Here is a 20,934-nt window from a genome sequence, read left to right on the forward strand (position 1 = left end):
ATGGGGCTGCAATCCGAGGGAGTGTTAAAACTTGAAATACATTACTAGCCCACAACCTAACAGCCTAAGCTTTCAAATAAAGTGGTTATCTAACAGTTTTTTTGTTCATTCAATTGATATCAATTGTCTTCAATTTTGCACTTCTTTTCTGACATCACATAGGGATGTAGGACAAGAGGCAAGACCTTGGGAAGATTCTTGCTAGAGAATAATTAAGAAGAGTAGGGTTAAGGAATTGTGGGTTAAGTTAGTAGTTTATTATGTGTGTTTAGTATTGATTAGTATAGGATTATGTGTATTTTGGGGTTATTTGTAATATTTGTGTGAAGTAGGGGTTTGTTTGTAATTCATGTAATTTTAAGGGTATGTCTGTAATTTTGTGTTTAGGCTTTCTTATAAATAGTGTGTGAAAGTCATGTTGTAAGTTAATTGTTAATGAATTTGAATTGTTGAATTGAAATGTGATTTTTGCCCTGGTCTCCTCTCTCCTCCCTTCTCCTTCCTTCCCCTCTTCTAATTTCTCCATGGCTGCAGAACCTTGATGCTGCCCCTGCATCATTTGGTATCAGAGCCCAACTACAATCTCTATTCTTTCCATTTTGATCCCCCCATCGTTTCCTTCTCTCCTCTTCTGCCCTGTCCTTCCTCCCCTCTCTTCATCTCTTCTTCTAATTTTCTCACCTAGTTCTCTCAATTCTCTCTATTTCTAATTTCTTCCCTTCTTATCCTCTTTTCTCTGTTCTGATCTCCTGTTCTGTCCCTAATCCTTTGCTGCCCAGCAGCCTTCTGCCCTCTTGCTCATCTTTGCTTCTCTTCTCCTTCACTTCTTCTTCTTCTCTTTAATTCTCTCCCATAACTCTGTCAACTCTCTCTCATTTCTGAATTCTGTGGCTGTCTCTTGGCAGTTTCTGCCCAGCAACTCCTCCAACCTCCCATCTTCTTTTCACTCCTTCACTTTCTTACTTCTCTCTCTCTCTCTCTCTCCGAATTTCAGTTAAAAAGAAAAATCAAAAAGCAGTTCTGCAGTTTCTGAACTTTTCAGAAATTCCAGTTGTCCCATTTTTCAAAAAAACCAACTTCCAAATCCCTTCTTACAACACCACCCATCCCATTGAAAACAGAACCTCCCGAAACCCTCACCCTCAAATTTTTATCATCATCCAATCACTGGAGGACACTCCATGCACCGACCAAAACATCTCCAGCCTTTGGCACTTTGAAAACCCTAATATCCTGTGATTTTCTCATCACACCACCAACATCACTATATTCCCCATCCCTTGATCTCCCTTCACCCAAAAACTCATCACCAGAAATTCGCCACCAGTGGCTCATGCGCCAGCAACCTGCAAGTGGGATTCTGCCTGAGTCTTTTCCTGGTTCCAATTTCACGAGAATTTGCTCCAGACACGATATTTTTGGTTTTTTATGCGATATTTTTAACTGCAAGGAGATATTTTGCTTGTGGACACAACATATTGCAAACAAGGGTGATAATTTGGCACAAAACCTTGAAATTACTGCTGCCAGCATCAAAAATCAAGTTTTTTTTTCTGTAATTTGTCAGTTTTCTTCGTGAATTTGTTTCATTTTAGGGCAATCAATATCAAGGTGGATTAAATATAGTTTTTGAGAAATTGGGAGTAAAGCTTGTGAGAAATTGTGTTAAAGGGTTGCGATATATAGCTGCAGCATGTACATGCATAAATTTCAGCAACATGGTGACAAATTATAGGGAAAAGGAATGCCATTTGCCAAACTTTGGGCACAATTTCAAGCTTTTCAACACTTTTTCTCAAATGTGGAGAAAAGGTTTGCAAAATCATCATTGATGGAAGATGTCCAGTGAATGTGGTTTCCATAAATGGAGTCATTCGTACACAACTTTATTCAGAACCCCATCCAAAACCTTATGACATATCTTGGATTGATAACACTATTTTACATGTTTATGAAAGATGTTTGGTTCCTATCCAAATGGGTAATTACTTTGATAATGTTTGGCGTGATACCATACCTATGAAGATTGGCTATGTACCCCTTGGTTCTCCTTGGTTAGATGATTTGAGTGCAACTCAAGGACATGGGAACACATATGTCTTCCACTACAATGGGAAGAGAATCATTTTGAATCCTACTGCTACTGTAGACAAAGAATCTGAGATGATCATGTCAAAGTTACTCAACTTGAAGATTCCACAAGCAAGGAATGAATGTGTATGAAGACATCCAAAGTCGTTCAAACACTCCTATTGTAAATTTTGTCATCCCCAATGATTTCATTGATGCTGATTCTCAAGTCAAGTCTATGGTGCTGCCAAAGGAACGTGGTTTCTTGCCTCATTCAAGCATTGGCTTTCAAAAAGTCCAAGTTTGCTCCTCCCTTTTGATCTCCAACATTTCAAAATTCGAAGCCGAATTTTTTCTAACTATGGGAGAGTTGATGCAAGACAAGAAGCAAGACCTTGGGAAGATCCTTGCTAGAGAATAATTAAGAAGAGTAGGGTTGAGGAATTGTGGGGTTAAGTTAGTAGTTTATTATGTGTGTTTAGTATTGATTAGTATGGATTATGTGTATTAGGGGGTTGTTTGTAATATTTGTGTAAAGTAGGGTTTTGTTTGTAATTCATGTAGTTTTAAGGGTATGTGTGTAATATATGCATTTAGGCTTTCTTATAAATAGTGTGTGAAAGTCATGTTGTAAGTAGTTGTTAATGAATTTGAATTGTTGAATTCTACAGGAGTTTTCCCCTAGTATCCCCTCTCTCCACCCTTCCCCTTCCTGCCTCTCTTCTCTCTTCTAATTCCTCCATGGCTGCGGAGCCTCGATGCTGCCCCTGCATCACATCGCCTGGGAAATTATGTCAATATTCATTTTTCGATATAGTTATGATCACAAAAGCATTGATGAGAGGTCTAACGCAGATTTGTAGAGGGATGAGAGATGTTGGATCAAGTGTGATAGAATAGTTTAGGGTATAGAAAAATTTTCTAAAAGGGTAATGTCATGTTTGTTTATTCAATTGATATCATTTGTCTTCAATTTTTCACTTCTTTTATGACATCACATAGCCTGGACAAATATGTCAAAATTAATTTGTCGATATAGTCATGAGCATAAAAGCATTGATGAGAGGTCTAATGCAGATTCATAGAGGGGCTAGAGCTATTGGATCAAGTGTCGTAGAATAGTTTCAGGTATTGACAATTTTTTTCAAATGGTAACATCATGTTAGTTAAATGGAGACCAAATATGATGCTCATTAAATTATTCTTGTTGAATAATTGGGTAAAATGGAAGACCGTACCTCAATGATAGGTCTCTCCCTCAATTTATAATATATGTCAAGTACAATGCCAATTACCATAATACCCTTACTAACTCACACTTATTAACATAACTCTAATACATAATAATAATGCTAGATGACTAAATAACCACTAACACTCCTCCTCAAGCTAGAGCTTATATATCGTATGCTCCTAGCTTGTTACAAATGAATTTCACACGAGCACCTCCTAGGGCTTTAGTGAATAAATCAGCAAGCTGAAACTCAAACTTCACATAAGTGGTTGTAATGAGCTTCCGCACAAGTTTCTCCCGAATAAAGTGCCAAACAACTTCAATGTGCTTTGTCTGCTCATGGAAGATCAGGTTGGAGGCAAAATGAGCAGCAACTCAATTATTATTACACATCAACTCCATAGGTTGAGAATGTGGAAAACCTAGTTTTTTCAACATGTTCTTCAACCAAACAAGTTCACATGTAGTGTGCGTCATAGCCCTACACTCTAGCTCAACACTTCACTTAGTCACCACAATGTGTCTCCTCTTTTTCCAAGACACCAAATTACCACCGACAAAGATACAATAGCAGGTTGTGGATCTTTGTTGGCCTAACAAGGCTTATGACTCTTATTTTGATGATAACAAAGTAAGGAAATTTAATATGCTTCAAAGTTGTGTTGTTTCAGGAAAAATTGGAAGTTCAAAGTCATAAATTCTCAGCATACATATGATCACATGGAATATTTCAAAAGCTTACATCAATTCAAGTGATCAAGAACGAAAGCAAGATGAAATTCAGGACTTAACGGACTCAAAGCAAACAAGCTCATATATGAAGACTTCAAGGACTTCAAGAATTGAAAGTCTATACGAACTATTATGTAAGTACTTCAAGTATACTCCAATATGAAATTCCTTGAAGCTCATTAGCTATAAGAGACCTAGAGACCTAAAATTTAATCTTGGAAAATATTTTTTAAGTAAACAAATAAAAAATTCAAGATTTGAGAAGCAAATAGATATTTTGCAAAGAAATCTGACTGAAAACCCTCAATAGGCTGACATATTTAGTGTTTTTAACATGGACAGACAGAAGGTCGTTAGGCTACTGACTAGACCTTGACAGGCGCCTGACGTGGTAAATTGAGAAGCCTGACTGGGTTCTGCCAGGCGACTGTCACCCTTCTCCCTTTGATTTAAAACTGAGTTTTAAAGTGAGGCGCCTGACCAAAAGTGACAAGCTACTGCCACACAGGAAAATTCAAATTTTTTATAACGGTAAAATTTTTAAAATTGATTGCTTGGGGCTCAAATTTGTCTAAAACTCAAACACTACTCTAAGTAAACTTGGGGATCAAGTAAGTCACTTTTCCAAATCTATAAATAGCCCCCAAGGCAATTGATTTTATTCACCAAGCATCAAATTCAGCTCTCAAACTGTCTCAATTCCTCTCATCTTTAAAAGGCTCTCTTGCTCACATATTGCTCACAAATTCCACTGAGTATTGCTGACTCTCAATCACTGAGTTTGTACTTCAAGTCTAAATCTTTCATTCATTGAAAGAATCAACCGGTGATAAAACTCCTTGAGCTTCAATTTCAATTTCATATTGATTTACTTTGAAGTATATAGTTTTGCTATTGTACTAATTAGCTCTATTGGAGAGTATCTTGTGTACAAAAATCTCTTGATTATTTTCTTGTAGATTGTTGACAATTGCAAGGTGATTGGATCGTTGGACCGAGCGAGGAGAATCGCTTGGAGAGGGTGCTCTGCCCTTAAGGAGGGAAATTTGTAAACAGTTTGCTCTACCTAGAAAGAGTGTTACTAGTGGAATCCTTTGGTGGTAATGGCCAAAGGCAAGAACGTAGGCTGGGGATAAGCCAAACCTCGTAAAATCGTGGTCTTCTTCTTGCCCTACTCTTTTAAATTTCAGCACTATATATATTGGTTGTGTATGCTAAGTGCAGGTTGCAAGTTTCAAACGCTGAATTAAAAGAAGACTCTTAATTCAAAGAAAGTACGTTTCAATTAACCGTTTGCGGAAACCCACAACGAAGTACATTGGTTATTTGCGGAAATATTAATTAAGAGAACGCAATAAAAATCAACTCAAAAACAAGGCTTGCATAACAATTTACAGGGCTGCTAACGAAAGCTGAAAGTGCACAAAGTGTTGCATCATTTTGATTGGTTTGTGATTGGTTGAATTATTGTTTGTTTAATTGTTTGGTTAAGTTTTAAATTAACTTGTGGTGAGTTTTAGTTTTGGTGTGTGAATTGTTTAATAATATGTGTGTTTAAGTTTTGGTTTGGGAATTAATAAATCAAGAAACTTAAGAATTTCTTAAAAAGGAATCTAAATTTTTAATAACCCAATTCACCCCTCCTCTTGGGATCACTATTCCACTTTCAATTGGTATCAGAGCCACATTATAGTAAATCTTAACTAGAAGCTATATAAAGATCTAGATGGCACAAATAGGAGTAGCTCCCTTTGGTAAGGGTTAATCCTCAACTAGACCACCCATATTTTGTGGACTTAACTACACATTTTGGAAACAACGCATGAGAATCTATCTTCAAACAATGGATTGGAAAGCATGGAAAGTTGTCACACATGGTGACCTAATTCCTACTAAACTTGTAGATGGAAAATAAGTACCCAAAGAAGAAAAAGACATGACCGACAATGACCATAAGATGCTGCAAGTAAATTCTAGTGCTATGAATGCATTGTATTGCGCTCTTGATATTAATGAATTCAATAGAATCATGGCATGTAAATATGCAAAGGAAATTTGGGACAAATAAGAAGTAACCTACGAAGGCACCGTAGATGTTAAAGACAATAGGATTGATATGTTGACTAGTGAATATGAAGCCTTTAGGATGAATTCGGATGAAACAATAACTAATATGTACACTAGGTTCACACATATAATAAGCTCCCTAAATGCTTTAGGAAAGAATTATTCAACCTATGAAACGATCCGAAAAATTCTTAGAGAGCTGCCACCTATTTGGGAACCTAAAGCCACAGCCATTACGAAAGGAAGAAACCTTAAGAACACTTCTCTAGATGAACTTATAGAATATCTACTTACATATGAGATGGCTATGAATGAACGAAATACTAACAAGAATAAAAAATCAATAGCCCTTAAGGTAGCTAAGGAAAACTCTAGTGAAGAAGAGGAAGAGTCAGTGACCTAGATGATGAAGAACTAGCATTCATTACTAAGAAGTTTGGAAAATTCTTTAAGAATAAAAAGTTTGCTAGAAAGTTTAAAGGATCAAAAACTGAAAAAGGAGAAGGTAGTAAAAAGGAAAACAAGAAAGAACCACCCACTTGTTACAATTGTAAAAAGATAGGACATATTAAACCTAATTGTCCACAGCTCAAAAAGGATGCCAAAAAGAAGAAAAAGAAGGCAATGAAGGCTACTTGGGATGACACTAGCTCAAGTGAATCAAGTGATCAAGAAGTGGCCAACACATGCTTCATGGCGCATGATGATGAGATAAATTCCTACTATTCATCAAATGAATCTAGTGATAGTTCATGTAGTGACTCTAGTGATAGTATGTCATCATACAAAGAAATGCAAGCTGAACTCTTTGCTTTACACAATAGATTTGTAAGAGTCACAAAAAGGAACATTGCTTTAAAAGAACAAAATGAATCAATCAAAAATCAACTTGACACACTAAAATCAGTTGAAAAAGAAAAAGATTCACATATTGATGAACTTATGAAAAAGATTAATGACTTATCTCAAGAGATAGTTAAATTACAAGTGAATGGTCAAAATAAGAAAGACTTAGAAAATAAGGATCTTAAAGAAAAAATTGAAGATAAAGAGAAAATAATATTCAATTTTACCAAAGGAAAATAAAACATTGAAAAGTTGCTTGGTAAACAAAAAATGTCATTAGACAAGGAAGGAATAGGATATAATGGAATAGAGAACAAAAGGAAAAAAGGTCTTTATATGGGATATTTTGTCAAAGAGTCAAAATACTATGCAAGTACTTCCTCAAACAATATCTATCAACGCACTACATGTTTCCTATGTAAGAAAAAGGGACACATTAAATTTGATTGTCCATTTAAAAGAAAGGGTGTAAGAGTAAAGAAAGTATGGAAAATTAAAGAAAACAAAAATGAATCTAAGAAGTCTAAGAAAGTTTGGATTCCTAAGAATAACACATTGAATCCTTCTTGTAGGTTTGTCTTAGGACAACCACATCAAAAGACAAATGGTACTTGGACAGCGGATGTTCTAGGCACATGACCGGAGATAGATCCAAATTCACCACTCTAATGCTAAAAGATGGTGGATACGTCACTTTTGGAAACAATGTTAAGGGAAAAATCATTGGGATTGGTAAGATAGGTAAAGAACCTTCCCTCACTATTGATGATGTATTATTAGTTGAAGGGTTAAAACATAATCTATTAAGCATTAGCCAATTAAGTGACAAAGGATTTGATGTAACCTTTAAACAAGATAAATGTGTTGTTGAAAATAGAGAAAAACAAAATGTTTTCTTCACTGCTCAAAGAATTGACAAAGTATATTGCATAAACTTTGAAAAGATGAAATCTCAAAATATTACATGCTTAGTGTCTATGAACGAGGCTAGTTGGTTATGGCATAGAAGACTAGGACACACTAGTATGGACTTAATGTCAAGATTAGCTAAGAAGAACTTAGTAAGAGGACTTCCTAGTACAAAGTTTGTTAAAGATAAAATATGTGATGCTTGTCAACTAGGAAAACAAACTAAGTCCAGCTTTAAGAAAAAGAAACACATCTCTAATAGCAGGCCATTAGAACTTATTCACCTAGATTTGTTTGGAACAACTAGGACACAAAGTCTAGGAGGAAAATAATATGCTTTCGTCATCGTTGATGACTACTCTTGGTTTACATGGTACTCTTCTTAACCTCAAAAGATGAAGCATGCAATATGTTAATAAACCTATGTAAAAGACTTCAAAACGAAAAAGGTTATGGCATTACAAACATTAGAAGTAATCAAGGAAGAGAATTCAATAATAAAGATATAGAAAAATTCTGCAATGAACATGGAATTAGACACAAATTTTCAGCACCAAGAACTCCACAACAAAATGGAGTTGTAGAAAGAAAGAATAGGACACTTCAAGAAATGGCTAGGACTATGTTGAATGAAAACAAATTACCTAAATACTTTTGGGCTGAGCGGTTAACACTGCATGTTATGTGATAAATAGAGCGTCTATAAGATCGAGCTTAAACAAAACTCCATATGAATTATGGAAAGGAAGAAGACCCAATATAGCCTACTTTCATTCATTTGGATGTAAGTGCTTTGTACTTAATGACAAAGATAATTTCGGGAAATTCGATGCTAAGTCGGATGAAGGTATCTTCTTAGGATATGCAGCAAATAGCAAAGCCTATAGAGTCTACAATAAAAGAGCACTCACAATTATTGAATCAATCCATGTAACTTTTGATGAAGCTAATCCTTATGCTAAAACAATTGAAATTGAAGAGAAAGATGACGCTTTACAAAAACTAGAGAATTTAAATATTGAAGAAGTAAAAGAAGAGAAAGAAGAAATCATTAAAGAGACTCCAAATGATAATGCTACAGAAAACTCTGAATTACCAAAGGAATGGAAATACATAGGAAATCATCCCAAAGACCAAATAATAAAAGAATCTTCTAAAGGAATAACTACAAGATCATCTTTGAAAAACCTATGTAATTACTATGCATTCCTATCTCAAGAGGAACCTAAAAATGTAGAAGCCGCCCTTAAAGATGAGTCTTGGATAATGCTATGCAAGAAGAATTAAATCAATTTGAAAAAAGTAAAGTATGGCAATTAGTACCCAAACCTAAAAATCATTCAATTATTGGAACTAAATGGTTATTTAGAAATAAAAAGGATGAAAATGGTATAGTTGTTAGAAACAAAGGTAGGCTTGTAACAAAAGGGTATAATCAAGAAGAAGGAATAGATTATGAAGAAACTTTTGCCCCGTAGCTAGAATGGAAACAATAAGAATGTTATTAGCCTACACATCCTACAAAGAATTCAAATTATACCAAATGGATGTTAAAAGTGCATTCTTAAATGGATATATAAATGAAGAAGTATACGTAAAACAACCTCCAAGATTTGAAGATATAAAACAACCTAATCATGTATTTAGATTAACCAAAGCTTTGTATGGATTAAAACAAGCTCCTAGAGCTTGGTATGAAAGGTTAAGTAAATTCTTACTAATGGTTTCTCAAGAGGAAAGGTGGATAGTACCTTACTCATAAAATCCAAAAACAAAGACATGCTTATAATCCAAATCTATGTTGATGATATAATATTTGGTGTAACAAATGAAAACTTATGCAATGAATTCGCAAAATGCATGCAAGATGAGTTTAAAATGAGCATGATGGACGAATTAAACTACTTTCTTGGATTACAAATTAAGCAAGCTAAAATGGAACCTTTATAAATCAAACTAAATACATAAAAGACATACTAAAGAAATTTGACTTGGAAGGAAGCAAGCCTATAGGGACTCCCATGAGCACCTCAATAAGCCTTGATAAGGATGAAAAAGGAAAATCTATTGATTCAAAATACTATAGAGGCATGATAGGTAGCTTATTATATTTATCAGCAAGTAGACCAGATATAATGTTTAGCGTATGCATGTGCGCTCGATTTCAATCCGCTCCCAAAGAATCATATCAAATTGCTGTTAAAAGGATACTAAGATACTTAATAGGAACTCTTGATCTAGGATTATGGTATCCCAAAGACATTAGTTTTGAAATGATTAGTTATTCGGATGCTGACTATGCCGGGTGCAAGATTGATAGAAAAAGCACAAGTGACACATGTCACTTTCTAGGACGTTCCTTAGTATTGTGGTTTTCAAAGAAACAAAACTCAGTAGCTTTATCGACTGCTGAAGCTGAGTATGTTGCAGCCAGGAGTTGTTGTGCACAAAGCCTATATATGAAACAACAATTAAAAGATTTTAATCTAGAATATCAAACAATTCCTATTAAGTGTGATAATACAAGTGCTATAAATATTTCAAAAAATCCAGTATCTTTCTCAACAAAACACATTGATATTAGACATCACTTCTTAAGAGATCACGTACAAAAAAAAGAAATAACCCTTGAGTTTGTAAATACAAATGATCAATTAGCAAATATTTTCACAAAACCACTTTCAGAGGATTGGTTTGAATTTATTAGACGTGAATTAGGGATGTTACATGCTTGATAAGTCATTTAGGAAAGAAATTTAGAACAGCCTGCATGACAAGCAACTGCCACCTGAAAGGCAAGCGCCTGCCAGGCTACTGCCTAATGAATATGAGTCATCAGGCACCTGACTCTTTGAGTGGCAGGCGCCTGACTCGCGGCGGGTTACTTTAAACGCGAAAATTATTTCATTTTAAACACAGCAGCTGCCTGACTCTGTTCCATCCATCTCCAAAACCCTCTCTCCTTCCCTTATTATCTTTTCTCCTTCCACAAATCCATCCAAACTCCTTCACCACTCCACTACATCCATCCCTACACCTTCATATTTTAGGGTTTGGGGTATCTTATTTTCATCACTATGCCTCGAACAAAGACGACCAAACATAAAGACAAGGCTTCCTCCTCTCGACAAGCCAACGTCGATGACATAGAAAAATGGTTAACCTCTCCTCATGCAAAATCGTTGTATAGAAACCATAGTCGAAACACCACTCCCATATTCAGTAAAGTTTTGGATGTTCCCTTCTTTGAGTCTGATTTTCCCAAAATTTAAGCATTATTCAAGTTCATTCAGAACCAAGCCAAGGGATATTATCCTGACTTGACAAAAATTTTTTATGCCAATATGGTGAAGAAAGAAATTGGATTTTCCACTGATCTCATGGGCCATTCAATCACTCTCACACCACAGTCCTTAAGCAAACTGTTTCGAATAAAACGAGGAGAGTTTGAATGCAATCCTGTTGAAAAACAATGGATTATGGAGCAAGACTTTACTCCGCAAGACTTTTTGCCACTTGCCATGGAAGATCAACCCATATACTTTGGCAATCCCCCAATTTACAAACAACTTAATCTTCAAGCCATGATCCTACACAAACTGATTGCTTATAATATTTTGCCTAGAGCCGGATCATATGACCATGTTTCATTCTTAGATTGTTTTGTCATGTGGTGTTTGCTCAAAGGAAAAAAGTTGGATTTGGCTAGTCTTTTGATTAAGTGGATGCTAATGATGGTAGAATCTCCACGCATTGTTCTTCCCTATGGTAGGATTTTATCCTTGTTGTTTGCACACTACCAAGTCATCACACCATCCTCCAAATTTGTGAAAAGGACCCATTATGACCTATTTTCCTCCACTACTCTAAAACTGATGGGTTATACAAAATATACACAAGGATGGATTTACAGAGGGAATAGGCCACCTCAACCAGCTCCAGAGGACCCTATCCCTGCTCCACAGGAAGTAGATATGCCTTCATGATTTCTCCCGTTCTATCATCATTACTCCAGCTTCAGTAATGACATGAAAGTTTGCCTTAATTCACTTCAGGAGAAGGTCACAAGTGTACAATCTCAGTATTCCTCACTCCATCCGCGTCTTGAAAAATTAGAACAACATATTACTAGCTCCTCCCGGGTGCAGCACCTATGGACATCAGTTCTGCTCCGCCTAGTGATGCTGAATCTGAAGAAGAATCTGAGGAAAATAAGGAGAGTGGTGAAGCCTCCAAAGAACAATCTGCTAAGGAATCTGAAGGAACTAAGGAAGAAGACTCAAAAAGAAGCTAAAGATGACGAAAATAATGTTACAGGATCTTATCATGATACTTGATTTAGATATCTATCTTTTGTGATGTTATTGATTTTAAGAACTATGACTTTTTTGCTCACTTTTTGCTTACTATGGATGTATTGTACACTCTTCTTTTGTATATGCTCTTACATATCTATTATGTTTTGTATTTCTCCTTTTTGAATTATGTCAAACGGGGGAGTATCATTATGAGCAAAAGAAGATTACCTACTTGATGAGCATGATATCCTATGAATTTTATATCTTATGAATTTTGATGAGCATGATATGAATCCTATGAATTTTAATGAGCATGATATCCTACGAATCCTATGAATTTTATATCTTATGAATTTTGATGAGCATGATATCTTATGCACTTAATGCTATAATGAACTTTTGAAAATGCACTTTGAAGATATTTATTATGCTTATTGTAAGGGGGAGCCTCTTAAGGTTCACTCTCTTTTTGCTCCTTATTCGTCATCATCAAAAAGGAGGAGATTGTTGGCCTAACAACGCTTACGACCCTTATTTTGATGATAACAAAGTAAGGAAATTTAATATGCTTCAAAGTTGTGTTGTTTCAGGAAAAACAGATCTTGGAAGTTCAAAGTCATAAATTCTTAGCATACATATGATCACATGGAATATTTCAAAAGCTTACATCAATTCAAGTGATCAAGAACGAAAGCAAGATGAAATTCAGGACTTAATGGACTCAAAGCAAACAAGCTCATATATAAAGACTTCAAGGACTTCAAGAATTGAAAGTCTATAGGAACTATTATGTAAGTACTTCACATATACTCCAATATGAAATTCCTTGAAGCTCATTAGGTATAAGAGACCTAGAGACCTAAACTTAATCTTGGAAAATATTTTTTAAGTAAACAAATAAAAAATTCAAGATTTGAGAAGCAAATAGAGTTTTTGCAAAGAAATCTTAAAAACAGTGTTTTGAACTAAACAGAAACCTGACTGAAAACCCTCAGTAGGCTGACATATTTAGTGTTTTTAAGGTGGATAGACAAAAGGTCGTCAAACTACTGACTAGACCTTGACAGGCGCCTGACGTGGTAAATTGAGAAGCCTAACTGGGTTCTGCCAGGCAACTGCCACCCTTCTCCCTTTGATTTAAAACTGAGTTTTAAAGTGGCAGGCGCTTGACCAAAAGTGATAGGCTACTGCCACGCGGGAAAATTCAAATTTTTTATAACAATAAAATTTTTAAAATTGATTGCTTGGGTCTCAAATTTGTCTAAAACTCGGACACTACTCTAAGTAAACTTGGGGATCAAGTAAGTCACTTTTCCAAATCTATAAATTGCCCCCAAGGCGATTGATTTTATTCACCAAGCATCAAATTCAGCTCTCAAACTCTCTCAATTACTCTCATCTTTCAAAGGCTCTCTTGCTCACATATTGCTCACGAATTCCACTGAGTATTGCTGACTCTCAATCACTGAGTTTGTACTTCAAGTCTAAATCTTTCATTCATTGAAAGAATCAACCGGTGATAAAACCCCTTGAGCTTCAATTTCAATTTCATATTGATTTACTTTGAAGTATATAGTTTTGCTATAGTACTAATCAGCTCTATTGGAGAGTTTCTTGTGTACAAAAATCTCTTGATTATTTTCTTCTAGATTGTTGATGATTCCAAGGTGATTGGATCGTTGGACCGAGAGAGGGGAATCTCTTGGAGAGGGTGCTCTGCCCTTAAGGAGAGAAATTTGTAAACGGTTTGCTCTACCCAGAAAGAGTGTTACTAGTGGAATCCTTTGGTGGTATTGGCCAAAGGCGAGGACGTAGGCCGGGAATAAGCCGAACCTCGTAAAATCGTGGTCTTCTTCTTGCCCTACTCTTTTAAATTTCAGCACTATATATATTGGTTGTGTATGCTAAGTGCAAGTTGCAGGTTTCAAATGCTGAATTAAAAGAAAACTCTTAATTCAAAGAAAGTACGTTTCAATTAACCGTTTGTGGAAACCCACAAGGGAGTACGTTGGTTAATTTGCGGAAATATTAATTAAGAGAACGCAATAAAAATCAACTCAAAAACAAGGCTTGCATAACAATTTACAGGGCTGCTAACAAAAGCTGAAAGTGCACAAAGTTTTGCATCGTTTTGGTTGGTTTGTGATTGGTTGAATTATTGTTTGTTTAATTGTTTGGTTAAGCTTTAAATTAACTTGTGGTGAGTTTTAGTTTTGGTGGTGTGTGAATTGTTTAATAAGCTATGTGTTTAAGTTTTGGTTTGGGAATTAATAAATCAAGAAACTTAAGAATTTCTTAAAAAGGAATCTAAATTTTTAATAACCCAATTCACTCCCCTCTTGGGATCACTATTCCACTTTCAATCTTCAATCAAAAGGCAATTCAGTCCAAGTTGCATCTGTATATCCCTAAATATGAGTGTGGCCCCGATCCTGAAATAAGAGACGTCTCCCTGGTGCACCTTTAAGATATCTCAAAATGCGAATCACTACATCCTTGTAACTTGTTTTCGGGAAATCGAGAAACTGACTCAAAACATGAGAAGGATATATCTGCTCAAGTGACTATAAGATAATTCAACTTTCCAATAAGTCTCTGTTACCGTCCTAGGTTAGGCAACAAATCACCCATATCTGGCAATAACTTACTATTGGGATCTATGGGTGTATCAACATATTTGAATCTCAATAGTCTCATCTCATCTAAAAGATCAAGAACATACTTTCTCTAAGCCAAGATAGTTCCTGAACAAGATCTCGATACTTCTATACCCAAGAAGTACTTCAATGGTCCCAAATCCTTTGTCTAAAACTTAGTATGCAGAAAATGTTTTAGGCTTTGAATACCGTGGTCATCATCACCAATAATCACAATATCATCCACATACACTACAAACAGAATCTTTTCAAATGGAGTATGGCGATAAATACAGAATGATCTACTGCGCACCGTTGAAGGTCAAACTCAAGTACTACATCTACAGTACTAAAGCAACCAAACCATGCCCTTGGAGATTATTTCAAACCATACAGTGACTTCTTGAATCGACACACTAAGCTTGACTCCTCCTGAGCAACAAACCCAGGTGGTTGCTCCGTATAAACATCCTCCTGAAGATCACCATGTAGGAAAGCATTCTTCACATCTAACTAGTGTAGAGGCCAAAGATAGGTGGTGGCTAAGGAGATGAACAAACGTACTGAGGCGAGTTTGGCTACAGGGGAGAATGTGTCTGAATAGTCCAGGCCATACACCTAAGTATATCCCTTAACAACAAGGCAGGCCTTCAATCAATCCAAGGAACCATCTAGATTAACCTCCACATTATGCACCCAACGACAACCAACCACAAACTTATCAAGAGGAAGACGTACTAAGTACCAAGTATCATTATCCTTAGAGCACACATCTTTTCTATCATTGCATTCCTCCACCCAGAATAGGACATGGCTTCGGAAAAAGATTTTGGTAAAGCAATAGAAGACAAAGTGCTAACAAACAGTACTATAAGGGTGAGAGGAAATGATAACAAACAAAATCAGAGATTGGATATTGGCTACAACTACGTTAACCTTTTCGAACAGCACTGGGAAGATCAACATCTTGGGAACTAGGATCATCTAATGAGGGAACTAAGGGTGTAGAAGTAGAAGCTAAAGGAGGCTCTTCTCCCTTTAGTCGTCGTGTGTATACTTGCAAATTGGAATGATCCAAGCAACGAGAAGGACTCAAACTGGATGAAGATGTTGGAGGACTGGGAACATATACTAGGTTAGGTTTTGGAAGACAAGACAAAGGAAGGGACTCATTAAGGTCAAAAAAATATCAAGGAATCAAAGTAGTATGGTGTAGACTTAAAAAAGGTGGCATCAGCAAAGACAAAGAATCAATATAAAGCAGGGTTATAACATTGATATCCCTTGTGAGTATAGGAATACCCTAGAAAAAATAGCGTGTGGATCCAACTTATCCGTTCCTGCAGTAATTGATGGACAAAAGACACACAACCAAATATACAAGGACAAAGGGAGAACAAAGGCACCTTAGGGAAGATAAATGAATACGGGATTTTACCACCAAAGACAGAGGGTGGCATTTTATTAATGAGAGAACAAGCCAAAAAAACTTTAGGGACATTCTTTTGACACAATAGGGTACGAGTGACTTCGAGAATATGTCTGTTTTTTTATTCTATAACTCCATTTTGTTGTGGAGTTTGGGCATAAGAAAACTGATGGATCATACGAGAATTAGTCATATAGGCACTAAATTGGGTACTGAAGTACTCCTTAGCATTACCACTACGAAGTATATTGATTGGAATGTCAAAGTAAGTTTTTATTTGAGAACAGAAGGCACAAAAGATATTAAAGAACTCAGAACGATCTTTCATTAAATACAACCAAATCATCCTAGAGTAGTCATCGACAAATGCAACAAAGTACCGAAACCCCAATTTCGACGTGACACGACTTAGACCCCAAACATTAGAATGGACAAGCATGAAAGGACTATCTACCCATTTCTTGACTCGGGAAGTAAAGGGAACACAATGATGTTTTTCCAACTAGCAAGACTCGCACTCAAGACTAGACACAAAACTCAAGGTATGAACTAGCTGTTTTAATTTGTCCAAGCACGGATGGCCAAGGCAACAATGGATTTGAAGCGGTGTAGCAGCAGTTGTGCAAGCAAAATGGGAGAAGAGAGTGACTCAAAGTAGTAGAGTCCACAAGTCTCACGTCGTATACCAATTGTACTCAAGGTTTTGGAGTGTGCAAACATGAAAAAGGACTCTAGTACCCCTGACTCCTAATAAATCAACTCAGGGTTTGCACATGTTTTCTTGTACTCAATTCGATAACGCATAAGGTATCAAATTGTTGTTCTCAAAGTGATGAAGTAAAAATTAAACAATTACAATGTTAGGTTTTGTTTGTTTGCACTAAATAGCCTTTATTCAAAGGCTAACTCTCATTCAATTCACAATTAATTGAATTGAGCAGCTCATTTCCTCCTTTCAATGCCCTCTGAACCTCTCTTAATCAATCTAATATAAACTACATGACCAGGGGCAGCATCACGGTTCTACAGCCAGAGAAGATATTAGAAGAAATTGAAAAGAGGAAGGAGAAGGGAAAAGAGAGGAGATACAAGGGGAAACTCATGTTCACTTCCCAAAAAATAAGAATTAGTAACTTTTTTAGTGGATTGTATGGATTTTTCTTGCAATCTATGCTTCTCTCTCTCACCCCCACCCCCCCAAAAAAAAAAAAAGAATTTAGTAACTTTTTTAGTGGATTTCCTCTCTTCTTTTTTTCAGTACTAATGTAGATTTCTTGTGATATGTAATTTTTCTTTGTTTAATTTGGATAATTTTTTAGGCTTTTAACATTTTCTCATATCTTTTAGTTTCTCTCAAGGATACATATTGATACATATTCAGAAGTTTATCAAAAAATTTAATTTTTTGATTAACTTTATGCAAAATTCAGAACTTAAAACTTAATTTAATTAAACGACACTGATACTAAAACAATTCTGAATGGGGAAAAAAACTAAAAAGCTACAGAAAGTTCAAAATAAACAGTGCATCAACAGTTAGTCCCTTAATACACCATGTATTGAGATATGGAGATGATGATGATCATGATCATGATGATGATGATCATAATAATAATAATAAATAAATCAAGATTTAACTCCATAATTTCACTGCCAACAATCAAAGTCCATAATAAGTCTTTCCATAGTTTCACTGCAATAAAATAAGAATGAAAAACTCAACATTTTCGCCTAAAACAAGAGACAAATTTCATTATTTAAAACTAGGAAAGTCGAGACCTTTTATGTCCATCCTAAACTATAATCGTGTTTCAAAAGCTTGTTTTCCAATAGACAGATCGAAGCCTCAAACTAGCATATAAATGCAACTAAAACTGAAGTAATTCCAAATTGAAAACTCAGACTTGCACAAAATAAGTTATGGTAACAAATTACCTGTTTTAAAAGTAATGGCAAATCCTTAGCTCTTAATGGAACCTCATTGTTTGCCACTGCATAATCAATACCCCTGTATTTGTAAAACGCAAATATTTTGTTAAGCTTAGTAACGAGATATGATGTACAGGCATAATCAGTTTATCAAATATCTACTAGAAGCACTCTCAATTCATTATGCAATAATGAGAAAAAAAAAAAACAAGAATTGGTAAAAAAAAAAAACAAGAATTTCAAACTCAAAACATACTTGTTACACAGGAATTCATATTACAGTATCATTTAGGAAGGAATGGTAAATGAATTAGAAGCAACCAAGAATAAAATGATAATGACTGTCACTATGAATCATTCGCAAGAATTCTGTATGAGCACCTCAATCACGAAATGTTTTGCACTAGCTAAACACTTACTGCCCACACTCACCTCTTGTCCCCAGCACACAAATACACACCTGGTTTTTTTTTTTTTTTCTTTTAGGTTGTGGCATTTTGACAGTTAAAATGGGCATTTCGCCATAAAATGACTGGAGGGCTGTTGCAACAACAACAAAACCAAGCCTTAAGTCCCACTAGTTGGGTTCGGCTATGGAATGTCGATTTACATCAACAATGCATGCCGCTGCCCCCAATATGAGCTATTCACATTAGATAGAGTTTATGGCTTCACTGCAGATCTATTGTTCAGCTTAGAAATCCATAACTCCCACAACTGTGCGCAAACTAATGCCATTTTGTTTCAGAATATGTGCAATACCCAATATTCATGCCTAGAATTCAATCCAATATCAAAGCTAGCCACTCCAACTATATAACACCATCATTTCACAATATATACCTAAAAAAAAAAAATTGCCAACCATTCTACTACGTTTTCGCCATTAATGCCTAAACAAACGCTGATAACCACTCCACGTCCGAAAATTCCATAACTCAACATAGTCAATCCAGATTCAATCCCCAAGTGTTCTTTGCAACAAAATTAAGATGCACACGAGCGCCAACACTCAACACAAAAAGAAGAAGTGAAGAAGAATTATATTAAGAAGATGAAGAAGCAAAAGAAAAGACCTGGCAAGGGAGACGCAAAGTTCAGGAAACTCCGGCGAGTTGGTGAGCTGTCCTGTCCGAATGCGCAACGCCAGCAAATCCATCAGAGGCGCCACTAGGAGGGCCCCTCCTAGCTCACTGTCGGAGACCGTCGTCGCCTCCGTACGCGGCGGAGGAATTATGCCCGCCATTCGCACCACCTCTCTCTGTCTCTCTCTCTTTCTATGCGTTCTGGAAGGTCCGTTACTTACAGAGTTTAAAATAACTTAAATGCCCCTCGTATCTCTAGGGAATTACGAAACAAGGTGAGGGAACAGCTTGGTAAACATGGGAGGATAGCAGGGGTAGAATCGGCACTGAAATTTTCGAGCCATGCGTCGCCGGTCTACCTGCTAGTTTTCCGAAAACAAAACCGTCTTAAGTCGTACCAATCAACAACATAAATAATGCTTACAATTCCAGAGGAGTTCGGTATGAGCTCACGTGAACCGCGCGTGATACCCTTGCTCATGTAAAAAGTGTCTTACATTTTCAATTGAAAAAAAAAAAAAAATCATCCTAATTAAGAATTTTAAGACCAATTCAATTGTATAAAATATGAAATAGTATTTTTATTTTAGATTTTTAAAAAATTATTAAAATGACATGTTATTTTTTATACAGAAAAGTTAAAAATATATTTTTGTTGTTTCTCAACTTGTTGTACAAGCGTTAATAATTGACTTATAATATGGTATTTTTATAATTATTCAAAATTTTGAAATTAAAAAAATGCAATTTGTGCGCTGCTTTTGTAATTATTTGAGAATTTTGTGCTTTATAGTTATGGGTGCATTTATGGTAAGCAAAATGATTTACAAAGACTAGGATTTTATTTTTAAACTAAAAAATAAATTAAAAATTCATTGTGATATACATTAATTAAAAGAACATGTATTCACATTGAAATTTGATGCACTCAAATAATTTGCACTTGAATTCAAGTTCAATATAGATAATGCTTAATTCAAAGTTTGATCTAATAAGCACTCTCATAGTCAATTCATACTCAAAGTAGTTAGGTGAATCTTGATTGTTGAGTACAAGTGACCATTTTCTTTTATTTTTACCCTTTAAGTATCTTTTCAGCCTCTTTTTCTACCTTATAACATTCTATGTCTCATATTTACATGTCGTGTGTCAATGCGTGTTACATATGACGTTATATGTCAGTGAGTGTTACTTTGACTTATCCGTAACCATCTCATGCAAGTTCCCTTTTGTCCAAGTGAAAGCCTTCATCAATATTTACTAGCTTGCTGGCCACAAGTTCTTCATCCTTTGACTTTTATATGCGTAACTCTTGAGATATTTATACAAATGACCACGTCTTCCCCCGCCAAATCGCCCTCGATAGTTACATACAGATTGCTTGAATTCAAAACTAATATACAAAATTTCATAAGCCAAAAAAAAAAAAACTAACAAACAATATGGGATGTAGGAGCCCAAATTTCATAATGTACATCCAAAAACCATAAATTAAGCAACAATCGTGTATCTGGGATTACTGCATGTTCAAACCAAAGTTAAAAGTTTCCAATTTGGAATTGTTGGCAAAAAGAAAAACCTCCTCTTGCAGATCACCATGTAGGAAAGCATTCTTCACGTTAGAAACATATGTAAGGAAAAAACAAACTCAAAATCGGGCTTTTAGGTACCTAAAATGTAGGATATACATTTTAAAAAG

The 20,934-nt window shown here is 35.6% G+C and overlaps 1 protein-coding gene across 4 annotated transcripts in view; it reads right to left on the reverse strand.

The window, feature by feature from the left end:
• LOC131166381 (E4 SUMO-protein ligase PIAL2-like) overlaps positions 1 to 19,619 on the reverse strand; it is an 89,462-nt gene extending 69,843 nt beyond the window's left edge. For 2 of the 4 annotated variants that reach the window (XM_058124885.1, XM_058124882.1), the window contains exons 1-2: positions 19,227 to 19,619; positions 18,157 to 18,229 (exon numbers count right to left, since the gene is read on the reverse strand). In XM_058124885.1, the coding sequence (XP_057980868.1) occupies positions 18,157 to 18,229; positions 19,227 to 19,396 (243 nt within the window). In that variant the 5' untranslated portion in view covers positions 19,397 to 19,619. The remainder of the gene's footprint in view (positions 1 to 18,156; positions 18,230 to 19,226) is intronic. The other 2 variants (XM_058124884.1, XM_058124883.1) reach the window with 1 other exon arrangement.
• Positions 19,620 to 20,934: the final 1,315 nt, after the last annotated feature.

This window comes from Malania oleifera, chromosome 10 (assembly GCF_029873635.1).
Source record: "Malania oleifera isolate guangnan ecotype guangnan chromosome 10, ASM2987363v1, whole genome shotgun sequence".
Classification (NCBI taxonomy): Eukaryota; Viridiplantae; Streptophyta; class Magnoliopsida; order Santalales; family Ximeniaceae; genus Malania; species Malania oleifera.